A 17,191-nucleotide genomic window follows, 5' to 3' on the forward strand; every position below is an offset into this window, starting at 1 on the left:
AAGCAGTGGTATCAACGCAGAGTACTATGAGAAGCTATTGATAGGTCACGATCTTGGTTGTAGAAGAAGCAGACGCGTCGCGTGAATCACACGTCGTTACGAGAAGTCATGTCTCTTCACTTCAAGTCATCGCAGTAATGTTGCGGTTCGTCGAACGCGATGCTTATACTTTACGTAGTAAAGTTTCCGAGACGAAAAAAGAGTCACGCATTCCCAATGCACTCAATCTAGAGAAGCGCAATGTTAATTACATCGGGCCAAATATTGTTATATTCAATATATTGTATACATATATGTACGTAGGTATGATACACGAGCGATGCGATGAGATTTAATTATTCCAAAATACCTTCTTGCACATCAGCATTCTTTCCATCGTTCTGACGCGAGGCAGGCAAAGGAAAGATAAAGTCACAAGAACATAAGAAAATATAAACGTGTCCCTTTTATCGCAGATAGCGCAAAACATGAGGAAAGACAAACGTAATAGCATAACGATCGCAAACCTAATCGGCGACTATTGTTTGTTGCTTTCAGGTGCAAAAGAAACGACGGATCATCGCGAGAGTCCAATGTCGCAACATAAAGAACGAATGTCCCAAACTCACGTGCGACGAACCAGTTCTACTGCCGGGTCGTTGCTGCAAATCCTGTCCCGGTGACTCGAGTAAGTTACGCAATGTATATCTGATTAGTTTTTTTTTGCTTTTTTTCTCGTTTATTTTCAATTTCATCCCCTTTTCTTTCCAATCAAAAACGTATGTCAAAAACGTACGCGAGATGTAAACTATAGGCATGATTAATGCACGTCGTTTATCATAAATATTTTCTTTTCGCGCTCGCGATATTATCGAGAAAGCAATCTCTCTGAGTATCTCGACTATGCGATTTACTCCATCCGCATTCTACTGCGACTAGCTGCGAGCTGCGATACAGATTAGGTATCCGCGAAGAGAAATAGACGGCGTTGTGTCTTGTGGGGCGGGGTAGGGGAGAGGGAGCTCTCGAAGAATTTGGCCCATGCCGCCGATGCGGTGAAAGTAGCGTATCTCGCACCCTGATAAGGTTAGCAGATAAGCCTCGCGTGCGTCAGCAACGGTAATAAGCGCAAATTGGCACGAAACGCTTTGCTCTCGCATAGCGATATTATCGCGTTTACGTTGCATATTTATTGCTACGTGAATTGTTTATTCGAATAAATCGTAAATTGACGCGTTATATATAAATCTCTTGTAGGCACAGACTAGAATAATTTATTTATGCGTCACCGTTCACATGCACGATTACTGCATTCTCTCGCTTATTTTCGAGGATTAAACGATAAATGACGATAAAAATTTTCTCCATATCTTTATTTAGAAATATTAACAGAGAGAGAGAGAGAGAGAGAGAGAGAGAGAGAGGAGAGGGAGAGGGAGAGGGAGAGGGAGTGGGAGTGGGAGAGGGAGAGAGAGAGAGAGAGAGAGAGAGAGAGAGAGAGAGAGAGAGAGAGAGAGAGAGAGAGAGAGAGAGAGAGAGAACGGCGGGTAAATAATTTCGCCTGATGGTGAAAAGAAAAAAAAGGTAAAAAAAGGATTAGAGTGACCGATCGCGCGTTCTCTCGAGAGGGAACTCGAGTTTTTAATCGGCAAAGAGGAGCGGAGTGAGAGGTGAAAGGAGATGAGGACGGACGCCACGGGTTTAGCGCCATGGCGCCGGCTATATTACCGCATGGCGTCACTTCGATTAAGCCGTGCAATCTAAATGTAAATATTAGCATATGTAATGATCAGGCAGAACGCGCGCAGGGAATAAGAATAGATGGGCGGATGAGGCGAGAGAGATAGAGAGATTGTAGCGTGTTGGTACGACAAGCTTAGCGGGGAGCAGGAGGAGTCTTTTATGTCGTTTATATAAATTCGTTTGATCGTTCCTTTTACTTTTCGACATTGTCCGAATGCTCATAAATAAAGACAGGGTCATTTCGCGTGTCATTTTTATGGTCGCGTGTCGCGCAGTTATTGGCGATGCAACGAGAAATACGCGCATATATATACCTACATATACATATATATATGTATTTATCGCGCAATTAGGTTAATGTGACACTTTTGATAAAACTCTCTCTCCTCTCTCTCTCTCTCCTCTCTCTCTCTCTCTCTCTCTCTCTCTCTCTCTCTCTCTCTCTCTCCCCCCCCCCATCTCCCCCCTCTCTCTCTCTCTCTCTCTCTCTCTCTCTCTCTCTCTCTCTCTCTCTCTCTCTCTCTCTCTCTCTCTCTCTCTCTCTCTCTCTCTCGTTGTCCTCGCGTCGATTCCACCGACGACGATAATATATGGAATCATTTTTTATAATCCCACCGCTCTCTCTCATTTGTTCTCATAGAGAGCTCGCGCATCTCAATATCACGCGCGTCAAATTTATTTTCCGCCCCAGACGATTCGCCATAATAATCGTTGCCATCATTGTCGTAATCGTTATACCGCTGCGCTGTCTGATAGGAGCTCGTTGGCCCCTGCTGATGAAAGGTGAAACTTGGCGCAATTAACAGCGCCTTTTCTTTTACGTTTCACGAGGAAATGTATCGCGACCCTGGAACCCGTCGATTGAACCATCGCATCGATTCTCATTCGGTTCTCGCCGCGATTATTATCATGATCGGCCATGATACGACCACGAAAATATGCGGACCTCGATTCTTCTTTGAGACGTTATAAAAATAAATTAGACATTTATACTGACGTGTGTGTATTGGCTGAAAAATGCAATTTACCTGAGTACGTCAGAAATCGTTTGAGAAAAGAATTTTGATCGATCACGAAAATACACCCAAGTAGCACGGTAGATCGGTTGCAGCATTCTAAATTCCACAAACTAAAAAGCAGCTATAATCGCTCTCCCTACGTTACTCAATGCTAGCAAGTCGTAATCAATAATGGAAGGGTAAATGTTGTTCTCGATGAGGAAGCTTGTTAGTTCATACAATATCTGAATTGTATCCGAACACGCTTTTTTAATTGTATTGCCTCATAGTAGATTGAGCGTGACGCACATTTTGTGACAGCATATACTACGCTACAGTAGATCGAAATCGGCTGTACTTTATCGCTCCCGCTTCTATCGCTTTACAGTAGACCAAAAGTAGGTAGTATTTCATCCATGCTTTCTTCAAACTACAGTAGATCATAAGTAATTGGTATTTCACTTCCACTTCTATCGCACTACAGTAGATCGAAAGTAATCTGTATTTCATGCCAGCTTCTATCGCACTACTGTATATTGAAAATAATTTGTATTTTATGCCAGCTTATATTGCACTACAATTCATTGAATGTACCTCACATTTCTATCTGTCTATACACTATATTAACAGTCCTTTATAAATCTCCGTAAAATTTTAAATTTATTATTATTAAATTATATTCATTATATATAAATTGAATATAAATTGTATATAATTGACCTAAATAGTCACTTATTTGTAAAAAATGCATTAAAAGTGCAGATAAAAGTAGTCTCTCGGAATAAATAAGATGAATAGGAAAACAACTGTATCTTATTTAATAAACAATAATTACGACAAGACTGCGATATGTATAAACAAATTAAATCGAGAAAAGGCCATAGACAGTCATAGCGATTCTTGGTGCTCAAATAATATTTGTGTGTGATTATTTTTAATTTAATAAAATCTTATAGATAACCTCTGCGATACTTTCTACGATGCTACTGAAAAGATACTGAAACTTAGCTTTCTTTCCACTCACAGATAAAAACAAAGAAATATTAAAACAAAGAATGATAATACATAATAGAATATGTATAGGACAAAATCAGTTAACAACGGTAGCATGATAATATGATAAAATCCTATATGCTAGAGATGAACACACATTACCTAAATGCGTATAGATCTATAATAATTGGATACATTCCATCAGTATATAGTAATTAAAATGTTTCATCGTTGAACTACAACAGTAGCATGATATTGTAATAAAATCTTATTTTCCCGTAAAGCGCGTATGCATGAAATTAAATATAATCAGGTAGATGCCATCAACAAGTAGTCACTATGACAGTACTACATTATTTCGATACTGTTACTTCATATTAATGAAATTGTAGCCAATTTTTAGTATGCTCTCCAAATGTTAGGAATAATACACATACACTATCGGATTAGTATATTTCTAACTGAAGTAAGAATATAGAAACTTCGAAAAGTTATATACAGTAGGATACATGTAGAATGCTTTCGGCAAGAAATTGTTGATGAATTTATCGTGCAAGAATTGAAATAATTTAGTAGAACACAAATGTAGCGAAGAAACAGGTAGCTTCTTCATTTAATTTACTATGCGTGAAGAATTGTCAAATATTATTCATGTACAGGTTGTGCGTTCTCCTTTTGCTACCTGGGACAGCTTTACGAGCGAGATTATCCTCGATTTTTATGTCGCGTCGATTGTTTGAACCTCTGATCGAGTTTACAGCATTCGGATCTTTTTCCTCAATAATTCCCAATTCTCGATAATCCTGCATAACGCGTCCTTTCAATCCCCGGCAGTATTGCCTAAAATGGCAAACTCTCATTGTTAGTGATAACGATTATATAATTTGCCGACATTATATTTGTTGGATAACTTTCTAGTCAAACTCGCAAAATGTGTCGTGGATGTCCCAAATTTACACCTTTCTTTATCGAAAAAATTTAATTTTTCGGGTGGTTTTTGGGATTTTTGGACGGTAAGATTAATGCGTTAGAGTTGGTTGAAATAAAAACACTTGTTAAAATAATCTAATAAGAAATTTGTAAATTTAGTTACAAAAATGAAAACCAAGACATAGACAGCACGATTGGTGAGCAATTATTGCTTATAATTAACCACTCAATTAATGATCTTTTCCGATATTAATGATACGATAGAATTAATGTCGTGTCGTCCGTTACGGTTAGATTTGATTAGGCCGGAAATAGTTTAGTTTAATAGCTCGCAGTTGGTCTCACGCGTGTCGAGCGAGAGAGAGAGAGAGGGGCGGGGGGAGGGAGGGACGTACTGTACGTTTTGCGCACGGGGGCAATTAACGTCTCTGTGGCGCTGAACCGGCGCGGTATGCGCCATAAAAGTAACATTCAAAGTAGCGGCGGTTGGCGCCAGCCGCGACTCTTTCCTACAGACATTCTTTATGATCCGTGCACATGCCACCATCGGCTGCTGTTGCTGAATTGAGTCAATGTTGAGGATCGACGATCGACACGATTAACCGTTTATTTTTATTTTATACCTATGCTGGATGAAGGAGAGATGAGAGAGGGAGGAAGGGAGAGACCGCGTTACCACCCGGTCGATGTGCGTCTGCATGTGTCAAAAAACAAAGTGTAAAACACTCGCTATTCTCTTGTGCGAAGAAGAGAATTTTATCTCTTTCGAGTCCCAATTGTTTTGCTGTATAAATAAATTTATTATAGTTTATTTATAACCAACGCGCGCGAGTTGTAGCGCGTGAGCGTATGTGCGTATGCGTATGTGGGGCTATATGTATATATGGTATACGCCTTCAAGACCGATTAAAGAGAACGAGAATTTCTTTGTCTAGTTTGTTCTTCTTAAATTATTCCTAATGTCAAACACAAATCATCGCGTCTTGGAAATTCTGTCTTGGAAACGAGAAAAATATTTAAAAAGGCGAAAAAGAGCGCAAAAATTTGATTAATTTGACTCATCTAATGAATTTCATAATCAATGTTTTATAAATATAATTTTTACATTAAATTGAACTTTTATTTAATATAAAAGAAAAAGATTGATAAAAAGAAATAAAAGTTAAATGAACAAAAGGATTGTATCGAGTAATAAAATAACGATAACGATACACGTATTTACAATAAAATGAATCTTTTGTTACAGACACAGACATAGCGCAAGATTTGCCGGCGCAATTGACTTTGGAGGAAGAGGAACGAAGCTTGAGACGTAAGATTCTTTCGAGTATTTCTGAAATTCGATCGAAATAAATCGACGTTTAACTTTGATATCTTTATACTAACTTATTTGAAACAGCAATGTCAAAGACGCTGTTGAGCGCTGTCCACCTGTCGCATCTTATCGATTTATGCCCGTGTGTTACGGCTATTTTTTAAATACATAGCTCAACTTACACCTTTAATTAGACGCATTAATGCGCATTAATGTGATTGCAGATTTCGGCACCCTGTTAACGGGCAGAACGTCACAATCTCTGCGTCGCGACAATTCGAATCCAACGTCGGTGTACAACAGCGCGTACAACTATCTGGCAACCGGTCGCTTCAGCTTCCACCGCAAAAATCTCTACTACTCGTTTTATCTGTCCGCATCGACGCCTCGGCCGCGTAGCATACAGTTCGTCGATGGATCCGGCAGCATCCTCGAAGAACAGGTGATCGATCCGATCGGTGGCGCCTACCAAAATGCCACTGGCAAGCTTTGCGGCGTATGGAGGCGGATGCCGCGCGACTATCGTAAATTATTGCGCGAGGAACGTCTGCACGTTTCCTTCATTTGGGAACCCTCGTCGAGTCTGACCGGTCAGGTCTCTCGATACCGCGCGTTGTCGAGCGAGCAGTTCTCCTCGCTGCTAGAACCGACGATGGGCGTCGATCGATCGTTGATGTCAGGCGCAGGCGCGACGGCAATCGTATCCACCTCGTCCGCCTCGACCCCATCGATTCATGTATCGCTCGTCTTCAACGGTCTCTTTCTGCCAAACGATGTGACCGACGTTCCGCTGATTGTTAAGCTGGAACACCAAGAGAAGGATTACGTGGTCCTTACCGAGGAGATAGTGGTGAAAAAGCCGTCCAACGAACTGAATTTCGACGAGATTCGTAGCGCGCTCTCTGGGACTGATCTTCGTTTGTTAACTCGTGGCAAGTTGTCGATCAGTATAATGTCTCGCAAGGATCCGCAGGCTCTTCGTCTAACTGGCACAGTTGGTCCGCGCGCGACTTGCGATATATATCAGACCCTACTATTGTCGGAGACGCCGTCCGCGGCGTCCGGATTGGCTTGGGCCTTCCTGGATCGTATCGGAGCGTTACGTTACGGAGTTCAATTGATAGGACTCGAGGAGGAGAGTCCCTTGGTAACATTAGTGGACGAGAGTGGAAAACGAAGAACGGAACTCGAGGACTTGACACCCTCTTTGGTCAACGGTCTCGCAAACGGTTCCTTGGAACGGCCCGGACCGAGACTCCTACAGCCGCTCTTCAACGAGGAACTTTCCGTAATCGCTGCGAGTCACCTCGGCTCCATGTTGCGCGGCAGACTCTTGGAAAGACCCGTGGCGGACGCTAGAGACACCGCCGCGCCCGTATTGCTGCGCAGATCGACCAAAGAACCGACGTATCCCGGACCGGTCGGTCTGATATGGACCGCGGTAGACCTGGATTGTTCCCTACACTATGAGTTGGAGCTCGCTGGTTTTCCCTCCTCTTCACAAGAACCACGAACGTTCCGTTTGTACCTCGAGACGATGCCTCTGCTGGCGCAAGGTGCTCCTGTTGCCAGGAGACTTCTCGAAGAATTTACGGGATACTCTTTAGAGGGTTCTGTCACCGGACTGTCACCGATGGAGCTCTACAGGATCGAATCGGGCATTGGTTTTCTCGAGGTGACGGACAAACAGGTCACTCACGTCTTAAGGGCTCCCTTCAAGGCTAGGGCACCGTTTAGCTGTTTGCCGCACTACGCCGACAATGACATTGCCTCCGTGTTGTACCTGCCCGGTGTTCCCATGTTGGATCTCGAGACCGGCGCGTGCTTTCACGAGGCCAAATTCTACGAGGAAGGTACGCAATGGACGTCGAGCGCGGATCCCTGTTCGATGTGTCATTGCTATCGCGGCTTAGCGCGATGCGACGCAATGCCCTGTCCGACGGTCTCTTGCGCGCTGGGAAAGCAGCTCGAGCAACCGATGCCTGGTCAATGCTGTCCGATATGCGCTGGTATGAGACAAAGATATTTATCTTTATTCATTTATATGTGAAAAGAAGGAGGAAAATTAATCCTTTGATATAAAAGTGAAAGCATAAGAATAAAATAATACTTGAACATGATGAGTAAATTGTTGTAAGAGTCTACAATATTTGTACAACTGTTTGTAAGCACATACACCGTGTCCGATTTTATACAATTAAATTTCAATAAAGTTTTGCTATGTAAGTATTTATCATTTACAAAAATAAAAGAAAAAAATATTCTAAAATTTTAAGATTTAAAGTAATGTGATACTGATAGAATAAACATAACATCAATTTTAATCAATTTAATATAAAAAAAATCTTTTATAGAAAGGTCTTAAAAATTGAAAACATTTAAGGAGAATTTGTCAACTAATACAGTTACGTTTAAAAATGTTACATTATCAGCGTTTAATAATGTGTTAATAATCTTTAGTCCCGGTGACTGTCGAAACAAACACAACAATCAAGAACAACATCACGAGAGGCTGTACATTGGCCGGACAATATCATCTCGCAGGATCGTCCTGGCATCCGTACTTACCGCCAGTAGGATTCGATATTTGTGCCATTTGTGTTTGTGACGTAAGTTTTTACTTGTTTGATTTCTATTAAAATTGCAGAGGCACGAATAAATGATAACAAATTTACGAAAACTTTTTAAATAATCTGTATAAAAAATTTCTTTCTCATATCTCATATTAATTCTTTTTTGAAAAAAACAAAAAAAAATTAAGTACACGAGAAATCTTTTTATTTGTCGCGTGTTTTCTCAACGCAATAAGCTGAGAGAATAATTCGCAATCAGATTTTCTAAATTTTCTAAATAATATTGCAGCTTATCTAATACTCTCGACAATCATTTCCTAACTAGTTGACGCAAAAATTAATTATAATATACGTATAATTAAAAATGATAAAAATATTTCTTTACAACACGTGTTACATATACTTATGACATACTACATATATACATATACATCAAGTAAAAACCTTGCGAAAAGTAGTAAGTATATTAGTAAGAATAATTAAAATAGGATATGATAAAGAGAGGCGTGAAAAGTGTCAAAGTATGTGCGTTATAATTTATAATACACACTTTGGCGCGACCAAGTGCTAAAAGTCACCTCTCGCAATCTACAACGGAAATCCATTTGTCTCGCAGGCTGTCACGCTGGAGGTTAAATGCCCGCGGATGCAGTGTCCGCCGCTCGAGTGCGACGAGAAGATCGCCTTCAGGCCGGACAAGAAGGCCTGTTGCAGGCAGTGCCCGGTAACGACGCCTCGTAGCAACACAACTACCACTGCTTTAAGCGACGTCGCACACCTACCGAGGGATCAGGCCTTACCTTCGACGCGGCGTACCATGGAAGAGATACTCTCTTCCGGTGGCTGCAAATATCCCCTCGGTGGACCCTACGAGAACGGCATGGAATGGCATCCCCGGGTGCACTCCCACGGTGAGATGAAGTGCGTCAAGTGTCGTTGCAAAGTAAGAATTTATTTATTTATTTATCAAATTATCTAATGACGATATGATACATATGTAAATACGTATATATTCAAAATTAAGACAAAATTAAAAAACGAGACATTACATTGAAACAAGACTGTATTTATGAACAAAACGTCATTATTCGTGTACGCTTTCTCCATCAATCGTGTCTAATAATTTTAATCGGGCTGTGGAGTAAAACGCATCGTGATTGCATCTTGTTACCAAGCAAAGAAAATCTAAAACTTTGAAAGTTTATCTTTGTATTTATTATTTATATTTATTTATTCATTCGTTAGACGATCGCTAAAATTGCTTTGTCGCAATATCTAGACACACGGGTATGACGAGAAACCTTTAAGGAAATAACTTTTAATCAGACTTGCGTTTGTGTTTTCCCCTGCGGCCTCCCCTTTATTATAACGTTCATTCATTAAGATGAAAATGGAACGCGCACGCTGTGGCCTCGGCTGACTTGCGTCGTGTCGCGTCGCGACGTCATAAGACGGAGTGAAAAATAATCGTCTCGGTCGTAAGAAACGAATTTAAAAAGTCATTTTATAAATAAAAATTATTCTATAAATATAAATCTAATTCACGTGATCGAGGTTATCACGGTTTATATTATTGTTGAAGGGATTTTCAATAGTTTGTGATTTTTATATTTTATTTTTTGTTTATTCAAGAAGAGAATGAGAGAGAGAGAGTGAGAGAGAGAGAGAGAGAGAGAAATTAAAATAAAACGAATATGATGTCAAAAAATGTCAACCAAATATTTAGAAATACATTATCGCAGAGATATATTTATGTATTTGATGATACAAATTTTGATAATATAAATTTGTAATCTTTTTGCACACTCGCTCTTTCTTGTTTAGTAATAAAAATTTTTCTACAGTTTTGAAAAGATTCGAACATATTTGTAAGTAAGTTAACTATGCTTATATTCTGGCGAGCATTCTTTTCACGAATACGTAAATGTCGTAAATGGTAATGGTGCAGCTTCTTTTACTCTGTTTCAGAACGGTGAGGTCAGGTGCGATAGAAAGCGTTGTCCACGATCACTCTGCAATTCGATCGCATATCAGATGAAGCGTGGCGAATATGTGGCGGACGCCGATGACTGTTGCACGGCACAATGTCGCCGCGCGAGACGTCATCATCGCAACAACCATCATCCGGCATCGCGGCATTCGGTGACGCCTCGCGAGCTGAGCTGAGCCTGATCCTCTCTTGCGAAAAATCTGCTCCGGTCTATGAAGAACCTTGCCATGTGCCGTGCCATCATCGTCGGGTGATGATAAAACCAGTCGTCGATCGTTCGTTACGACCGCGCGTGCCGCTACTCGTCTGTCAGACGCGGATCACGAGCGATTCCCTTCGAGAGCCTTCGAAGCGAAATAAAATCAAACAACTTTTATACATGCGTATATATTAAGAGATTGTGAGAACTGGATTCTAGAAATCTGTATCCGAGATAAGCAGACTTGGGAGTGATGATGAGAAAAAATCGGCGAACGAATTTTTAGTCCGTCGAGGATATATAACTCGCATTCGACTGGGCAGAAAACGGCACGCGAATCTTGTCGTAGAATTTCGTATAGTGACAATTCGATGAGACAAGAATAATTATCAACAATGGCGCATTCGCGTTGCTCAAAATTTGTTGTCGGTGATAAAATCAGCAGCAAACGCTTGTACAACAAACACTCGTACGTTTGCAGAAAAAAAAGAGTTAAGAAAACGCTAGCGCAAGAAGAGGAAGGACACGATATCGGATGTTATTCTTATCTGCGACGCCCGTCCGCTCGGTCGTTTGCTCTAGACTCTAGAGCCCGCAGCCAAACGCTTATTAATCAATTGATCCTCATCAACGAGTAGAGTGGAACGAGAGCGCCCGTCTCTTCGTAAAGAGGTACATTACGATAAACGTTAAGAAATATACAAAAATGAGGGATGAAAATTCGAATAGGAACGAGTTTTTCATCACAACGTAATTACAGTACCCTACTGTACCCATTAATCTCTCTTCGAGTTACCCAGCAACCAAAGAAGACTGAAAAACCTCCGATGGCGGCATCAGTTATTACACGATTGCTAATATTTACTAATAACTACAACCTCTTATTATTATTATTATTATTATTATTATTATTATTATTATTATTATTATCATTATCATTATTATTATCATTTCTATTATTAATAGTATTATTACTGCTATTGCTTATATCTTATATTATAATTTTAGTATCATTATAATTGGCATTATTATGATTACTATATTCTGCTCTACGTCATTTTTTCTTATTGTTTATCGAGTTTATCTTTGCCGATTGTTTATGGTCAAATCTAAATTATTGCTGATATTAGTGTATTTATATTGTACGTTGCATACTCGTATGAACCGTTTGAGACGAGGAGAAACACGGTGAAACAAGGAGAAACATGTTACTTTACGATCGATGAGCAGTAAAATGTTTGTCAACGATAACAGTCATTGCTGTAAGTACGTTCGTAATATTTAATTTATATTTATTATTAGAAATAATCCTTTTCAGTCGGATCACATATCTCGGATCCTAGGATAAGTGATTAATTTTTTGACATATCTTTAATAATTGCTGTTTAATTAACGCGCGCATTGTCTGAGAACGCAAAAATAAATGTAATGTATGTAATACATATTAATCAATTTCAGAAAATTTTTTCCTCATAGATTCTTTGATCGCATACAATTTAAAAGTAATATCTCATTATTAGATCGGGGGAGCCGTCCTCTCTGTAATAATTTTTAAAAACTTTTAAGCAGCAATTTTTTAATAATGTGTTGATACACGAAAGATTTATCATATATTTATTTCTTTTGTATCACTAATATGTATTTTTATACGATATAAGTTTTAGGATCTTTATTCAATTGGCCCTACCACTATACGGCAAAATAACACAAAAACGGATATCGTAAAATTAGAAACTATTTAAAAACTTTTAAACCGAGCTCAAAAATTCAAACTCAATATCGATTTAAAGCTTTTAAACAGCATTCTGATTCTATCACTAGGCTGATATATTTATTTTTGAGAAGTAGGAAAACGTTTATTTCCTATAAAAAAAATTAATAAATAAAATTTCTATATTAAAGACCAAAATTTTTAACGCGCAAGAAAATTGTTAAATAGATCCTAATTCTAAAATAATGTTTTTTTTTATATTTTACCATGATGGGGACAGTGGAATAAATTTTAAAAGCACACACGCGAAAGCGAAACGGAACGATAAGATACTCTTGAGCAAAGCAACATAACTTACAATTAGCGCTATAAATGTGACAAATCTCAGAGCATTATTACATCAGAACAATAATTTGAATCTAGCAGCCAACAAAGAAACTTGTACAAGTGCCAATATTGGAACCGAAAACTTTAGAGACAAAAGGTTTGTTCTTTTTAGCTGCACTGATGCACTAGTGCACACTGGTGCAATAAGTTAAAGTGAGACAAATATGTTTTGTTTCACTCTAACTTATTGCACTAGTTCATCAGTGCAGCTAAAAAGAACAAACCTAAAATCGCGATATCGTTAACAGCTTATACTGGTTCACTTGTTATTTAATTTTGCCATTTAACATAGTGTATATCTCATGTAAAGACATTGACTACTGTTTGTCATACGTGCCTTACTTATGATATGAATACATCATAGTCAGCTGACATTAACGTTATATCGCGTATGCGAACATTTTGTATATATAGTATACAAGTATAAACGTCTAATCTATTTTAACAACACATCAGCATTATATATGATAATTATTATTATAATATTATTTATACATTATTATATAACTCTTTTAGCGCCATCCAGAGTTTTCCCTATACATTGTATTCTTCTTGTTTATTATCAATTTATTATATTGTCATAGTTATTTAAAGTCATCCTCATGTGCAAGTTATTGGTTTTTAACGAGTTGATATTAATCATTTGATGAACAGAATGCTCTTATTTTGACAAGCTTTACATAAAGCTGTATTAAAAACAATACTGTTTTAATTTTTGTTAGTTATCAACAGTCTCAATGCTTATTGGAAAAAAATTAATTGACTTCATCTCTCCTTTTATTATAAATTTAGTTAATGAAAGATTAGAAAAGAGAAAACTGTGCGTAGTGTTGCATTGCGTGGAAGAGTTGTCATTACTTAATAAAGCTTGCAAAAAAGAAGAGTGAAGAAGCGAAATAATCAAAAGTTATCATTGCGATTTAGCATCGTATATATACAAAAAATGTATTTTATATCAAACTGTATAGTTGCGAAATATGTACAATTCCGTTAATTCATCGCAATAATTGCAAGATGTAATGTCGCGATATACGATACATAGTATCTGTAATGTGAAATCGTTAGGAAGAAAGGATAAATTTGTATCCGTGAGTTCAAATACAGTGTCCATTTGACATGTTTTTTAAGATGCCCTTCAATTCATATATTTATATACATATATAATACACGAATTGAGTATAAGCAAAATTACTATTACTATTTTTTTTATATACAATGCAATAATGTTAAATAAATATATTTATGTGATAAAGTAGGCTGACAATGAGAAATGTATGACGCACACTTTAAGAATTTTATGGAGAATGAAAGTCAATGTTATTATTCTGTACTGTGCCAAAACAATTTATCAATTAAAAATGTCGATTATTATTACTATTAAAAAAAATAGTGTATTTTGTCCTATACAAATCCTAAAACTTCCTAAAAAAAAAATGTCATCGTGCAGGAATTTGCCAACGGACGTATGATTCATATGGAAACCGCGAATAGGAGAAACCACCTGTGGGACCATGATAATATGACTCATTGAATTCGATTAATATTCCACGCAGAAATTCCCACGAATACCTTATTCTTAATCCGTACATTTCTCGATATTAAACTGCATTGTAGAAAAAGCCATTTGAGCATCAATCTATATGAAGTGTTTTACTTACGCGTGGATGAAAGGAAATTGAATCTAAAGGGCACTAATCCTGATAATAAGAAGCATCGACAAGTTTCTGACTTGGTGTAGATCTGTCTATCCGTGAAAAAAGTTCTCCGTCTAAAGACGGACATCGCAACCAACAAAGAGTTTCATCGCATCGTGTTTATCTGTAACGAAACGATAAAAAAATTATTTCGTTCCGATTATTATATATATATTATTCCTGTAATATCGTAAGTACAATATATTTACAATATTTACTTTTAGAAATAAGAAATTTGTGGATATTTTCCAAAGATTGTTTCATATTCCATCGATAATTCATCCGCGTGTGTCACAAACACGACATATATTGCCAATTTTTTTTCGAAGAAAATGACGAGATTGTTGAAAGTTACATCTGTCTTGAAATTGTGTACGTATCTGAAATAAATTAATGTCAAAAAAAGTATAATTTCATTAAAGTGATTTTGTCGCTTTTATGCTTATTCATATACATTTAAGATTGACTATATATTGGTCGCGCACTCTCTCCAAATGTCATATTTAGCAATCGGTACACACAATATCGCACTTTGAATAAAATACTTATGAAAAGGCAACATGGCAACATATGTACGCGTATACGTGTATATATATGCGTGCTTAGCCTGATTGCAACATCATTTTGGTTTTAAGCGAGACTTAAATATGTGTTTGTCTTTATTTATTTAAAAAAAAAGATGAAGATAGATATATATTTTAAGTCTCGCTTAAGGGGATCCTAGTCGGATCCTAAAGTTAGTTCTGTCGGTACGGCAGAACCAACTTTATTATTTTGGGATATCTTTTTATTGACTATACAGATCAATAAATCCTTTTCCACGATTAAAGTACTTATAAAAACGGACCGCGTTAGCTATAATTCCATATATAAATCATATAAAAATCAAAAATTACAGTTTTGTTATCGGCTTCTTTCATGTCAGCTCGTAATAATACTTATTTAATAAAAATAGTTCTGCAGTTTATCTGTGCATAAAATATAGTATACGCGATAGGGTTAACATGAAGAAATATTAGTAAACAATAAAAAGTGAGATTGCAAGTCTAATAAAAAAGTTAAATATTAAAAACATTTTCACGCATATGTGTGCATACGTGCATATGTTGGATATGTGTGGTGCTAACCTATCGTGTGTATATGTGTATACGTGTATATGTTTGGATATGTGTGGTGCTAACCTGTCGGAGTTCGACCATCCGACTAGGATCCCCTTAAGGGGATCCTAGTCGGATGGTCGAACTCCGATAGGTTAGCACCACACATATCCAAACATATACACGTATACACATATACACACGATAGGTTAGCACCACACATATCCAACATATGCACGTATGCACACATATGCGTGAAAATGTTTTTAATATATAACTTTTTTATTAGACTTGCAATCTCACTTTTTATTGTTTACTAATATTTCTTCATGTTAACCCTATCGCGTATACTATATTTTATGCACAGATAAACTGCAGAACTATTTTTATTAAATAAGTATTGTTACGAGCTGACATGAAAGAAGCCGATAACAAAACTGTAATTTTTGATTTTTATATGATTTATATATGGAATTATAGCTAACGCGGTCCGTTTTTATAAGTACTTTAATCGTGGAAAAGGATTTATTGATCTGTATAGTCAATAAAAAGATATCCCAAAATAATCTCTATATTCGCATTCGGTCGGTAAAAACATACCTCCAGCATCCCCTTAAAGCCAAAATAACGTTTTGGTGCCATATGGACCTATCTAAAGCCTAGTCTACAATGGCAGTAAGCAGTATAGAGTAAGCAGTAAGCAGTAAGCAGTATAAAATGGGAATTGCCCATTTCGTTACTCCCGGTCTTTACATCCACTAAAAACAGTATACAATGGCAATAACAAGGCTGTAGGAATAGAGAGTATACTGTTTTTAGTGGATGTAAAGACCGGGAGTAACGAAATGGGCAATTCCCATTTCATACTGCTTACTGCTTACTGCTTACTCTATACTGCTTACTGCCATTGTAGACTAGGCTTTAGGTTGGTGCAATAATCCCTTAATCTAATTGTGGCTGCGGTCGAGAATGCGCTACGAATGCTCCGAAACATCATTCTATCTTTATTCTTCTGGAATGTAGAACAAAAGATAGAATGATGTTTCAAAGCATTCGTAGTCTCGACCGCAGCCTGTATAGTATAGGATAAGCATCGTACTGCGCTTACCGACTAAAGATTTTTCGTCGTTGAGAGTACAGCTTTTCTCCGCTAGAGGAAAGCACACCAAGCATTATCGACCGAGCGATTTAGCGAAATTTCAATATATATATATTACATTACTTATTTTTTATTTTCACAATGGATCAGCCGAGATACGTACGTGCGTGCGTGATATATCAGTGTCGTAAATTAGGGAAAGTGATATGATATATAACCGTGTGAATCGCACGATCGAGCAGTCTCTGGAGTCGACGCTGAACGACGCTTCGTGTCTTCCTCCTTTCTCCTCCTCCCTCTTCTCCTTCTTTTTCTTCTTTTCTTTCCTACAATCTTTCGTCCCTTCTCTTCTTCTCTCTCCCCCACTTCCTCCTCTCTTCGATGTGGCTTTTCTCGGTCGACCGGTCGACTGGCTTCTCAAGGGGGCGTGCTTGCTCACATCTCACAATCTCACATACAACAAACGTGAACGCGAAACTATCT

General features: G+C 37.9%; 1 protein-coding gene and 1 long non-coding RNA gene across 3 annotated transcripts in view; one reads left to right on the plus strand and one right to left on the minus strand.

Moving 5' to 3' along the window:
• Positions 1 to 12,902, plus strand: part of Sog (chordin short gastrulation) — a 32,491-nt gene extending 19,589 nt beyond the window's left edge. The window contains exons 3-8 of the mRNA XM_083050214.1: positions 538 to 667; positions 5,890 to 5,955; positions 6,183 to 7,967; positions 8,419 to 8,567; positions 9,148 to 9,474; positions 10,500 to 12,902. Of these exons, the coding sequence (XP_082906340.1) occupies positions 538 to 667; positions 5,890 to 5,955; positions 6,183 to 7,967; positions 8,419 to 8,567; positions 9,148 to 9,474; positions 10,500 to 10,697 (2,655 nt within the window). The 3' untranslated portion in view covers positions 10,698 to 12,902. The remainder of the gene's footprint in view (positions 1 to 537; positions 668 to 5,889; positions 5,956 to 6,182; positions 7,968 to 8,418; positions 8,568 to 9,147; positions 9,475 to 10,499) is intronic.
• A 1,168-nt stretch (positions 12,903 to 14,070) lies between these two features.
• Positions 14,071 to 16,998, minus strand: LOC145943021 (uncharacterized). Of its 2 annotated transcripts, XR_014426455.1 has the most exons (5): positions 16,872 to 16,998; positions 16,718 to 16,759; positions 14,731 to 14,892; positions 14,477 to 14,636; positions 14,071 to 14,319 (listed from the first exon to the last, which is right to left on the minus strand). It is a non-coding gene; the product is annotated as an uncharacterized LOC145943021 (long non-coding RNA). The 2 variants fall into 2 exon arrangements; XR_014426454.1 differs by having other exon boundaries at positions 14,071 to 14,636.
• Positions 16,999 to 17,191: the final 193 nt, after the last annotated feature.

The sequence above is a fragment of the Prenolepis imparis genome, unplaced genomic scaffold, assembly GCF_030444845.1.
Source record: "Prenolepis imparis isolate NDT839.2.m4 unplaced genomic scaffold, iyPreImpa1.0 SCAF_11, whole genome shotgun sequence".
Lineage (NCBI taxonomy): Eukaryota > Metazoa > Arthropoda > Insecta > Hymenoptera > Formicidae > Prenolepis > Prenolepis imparis.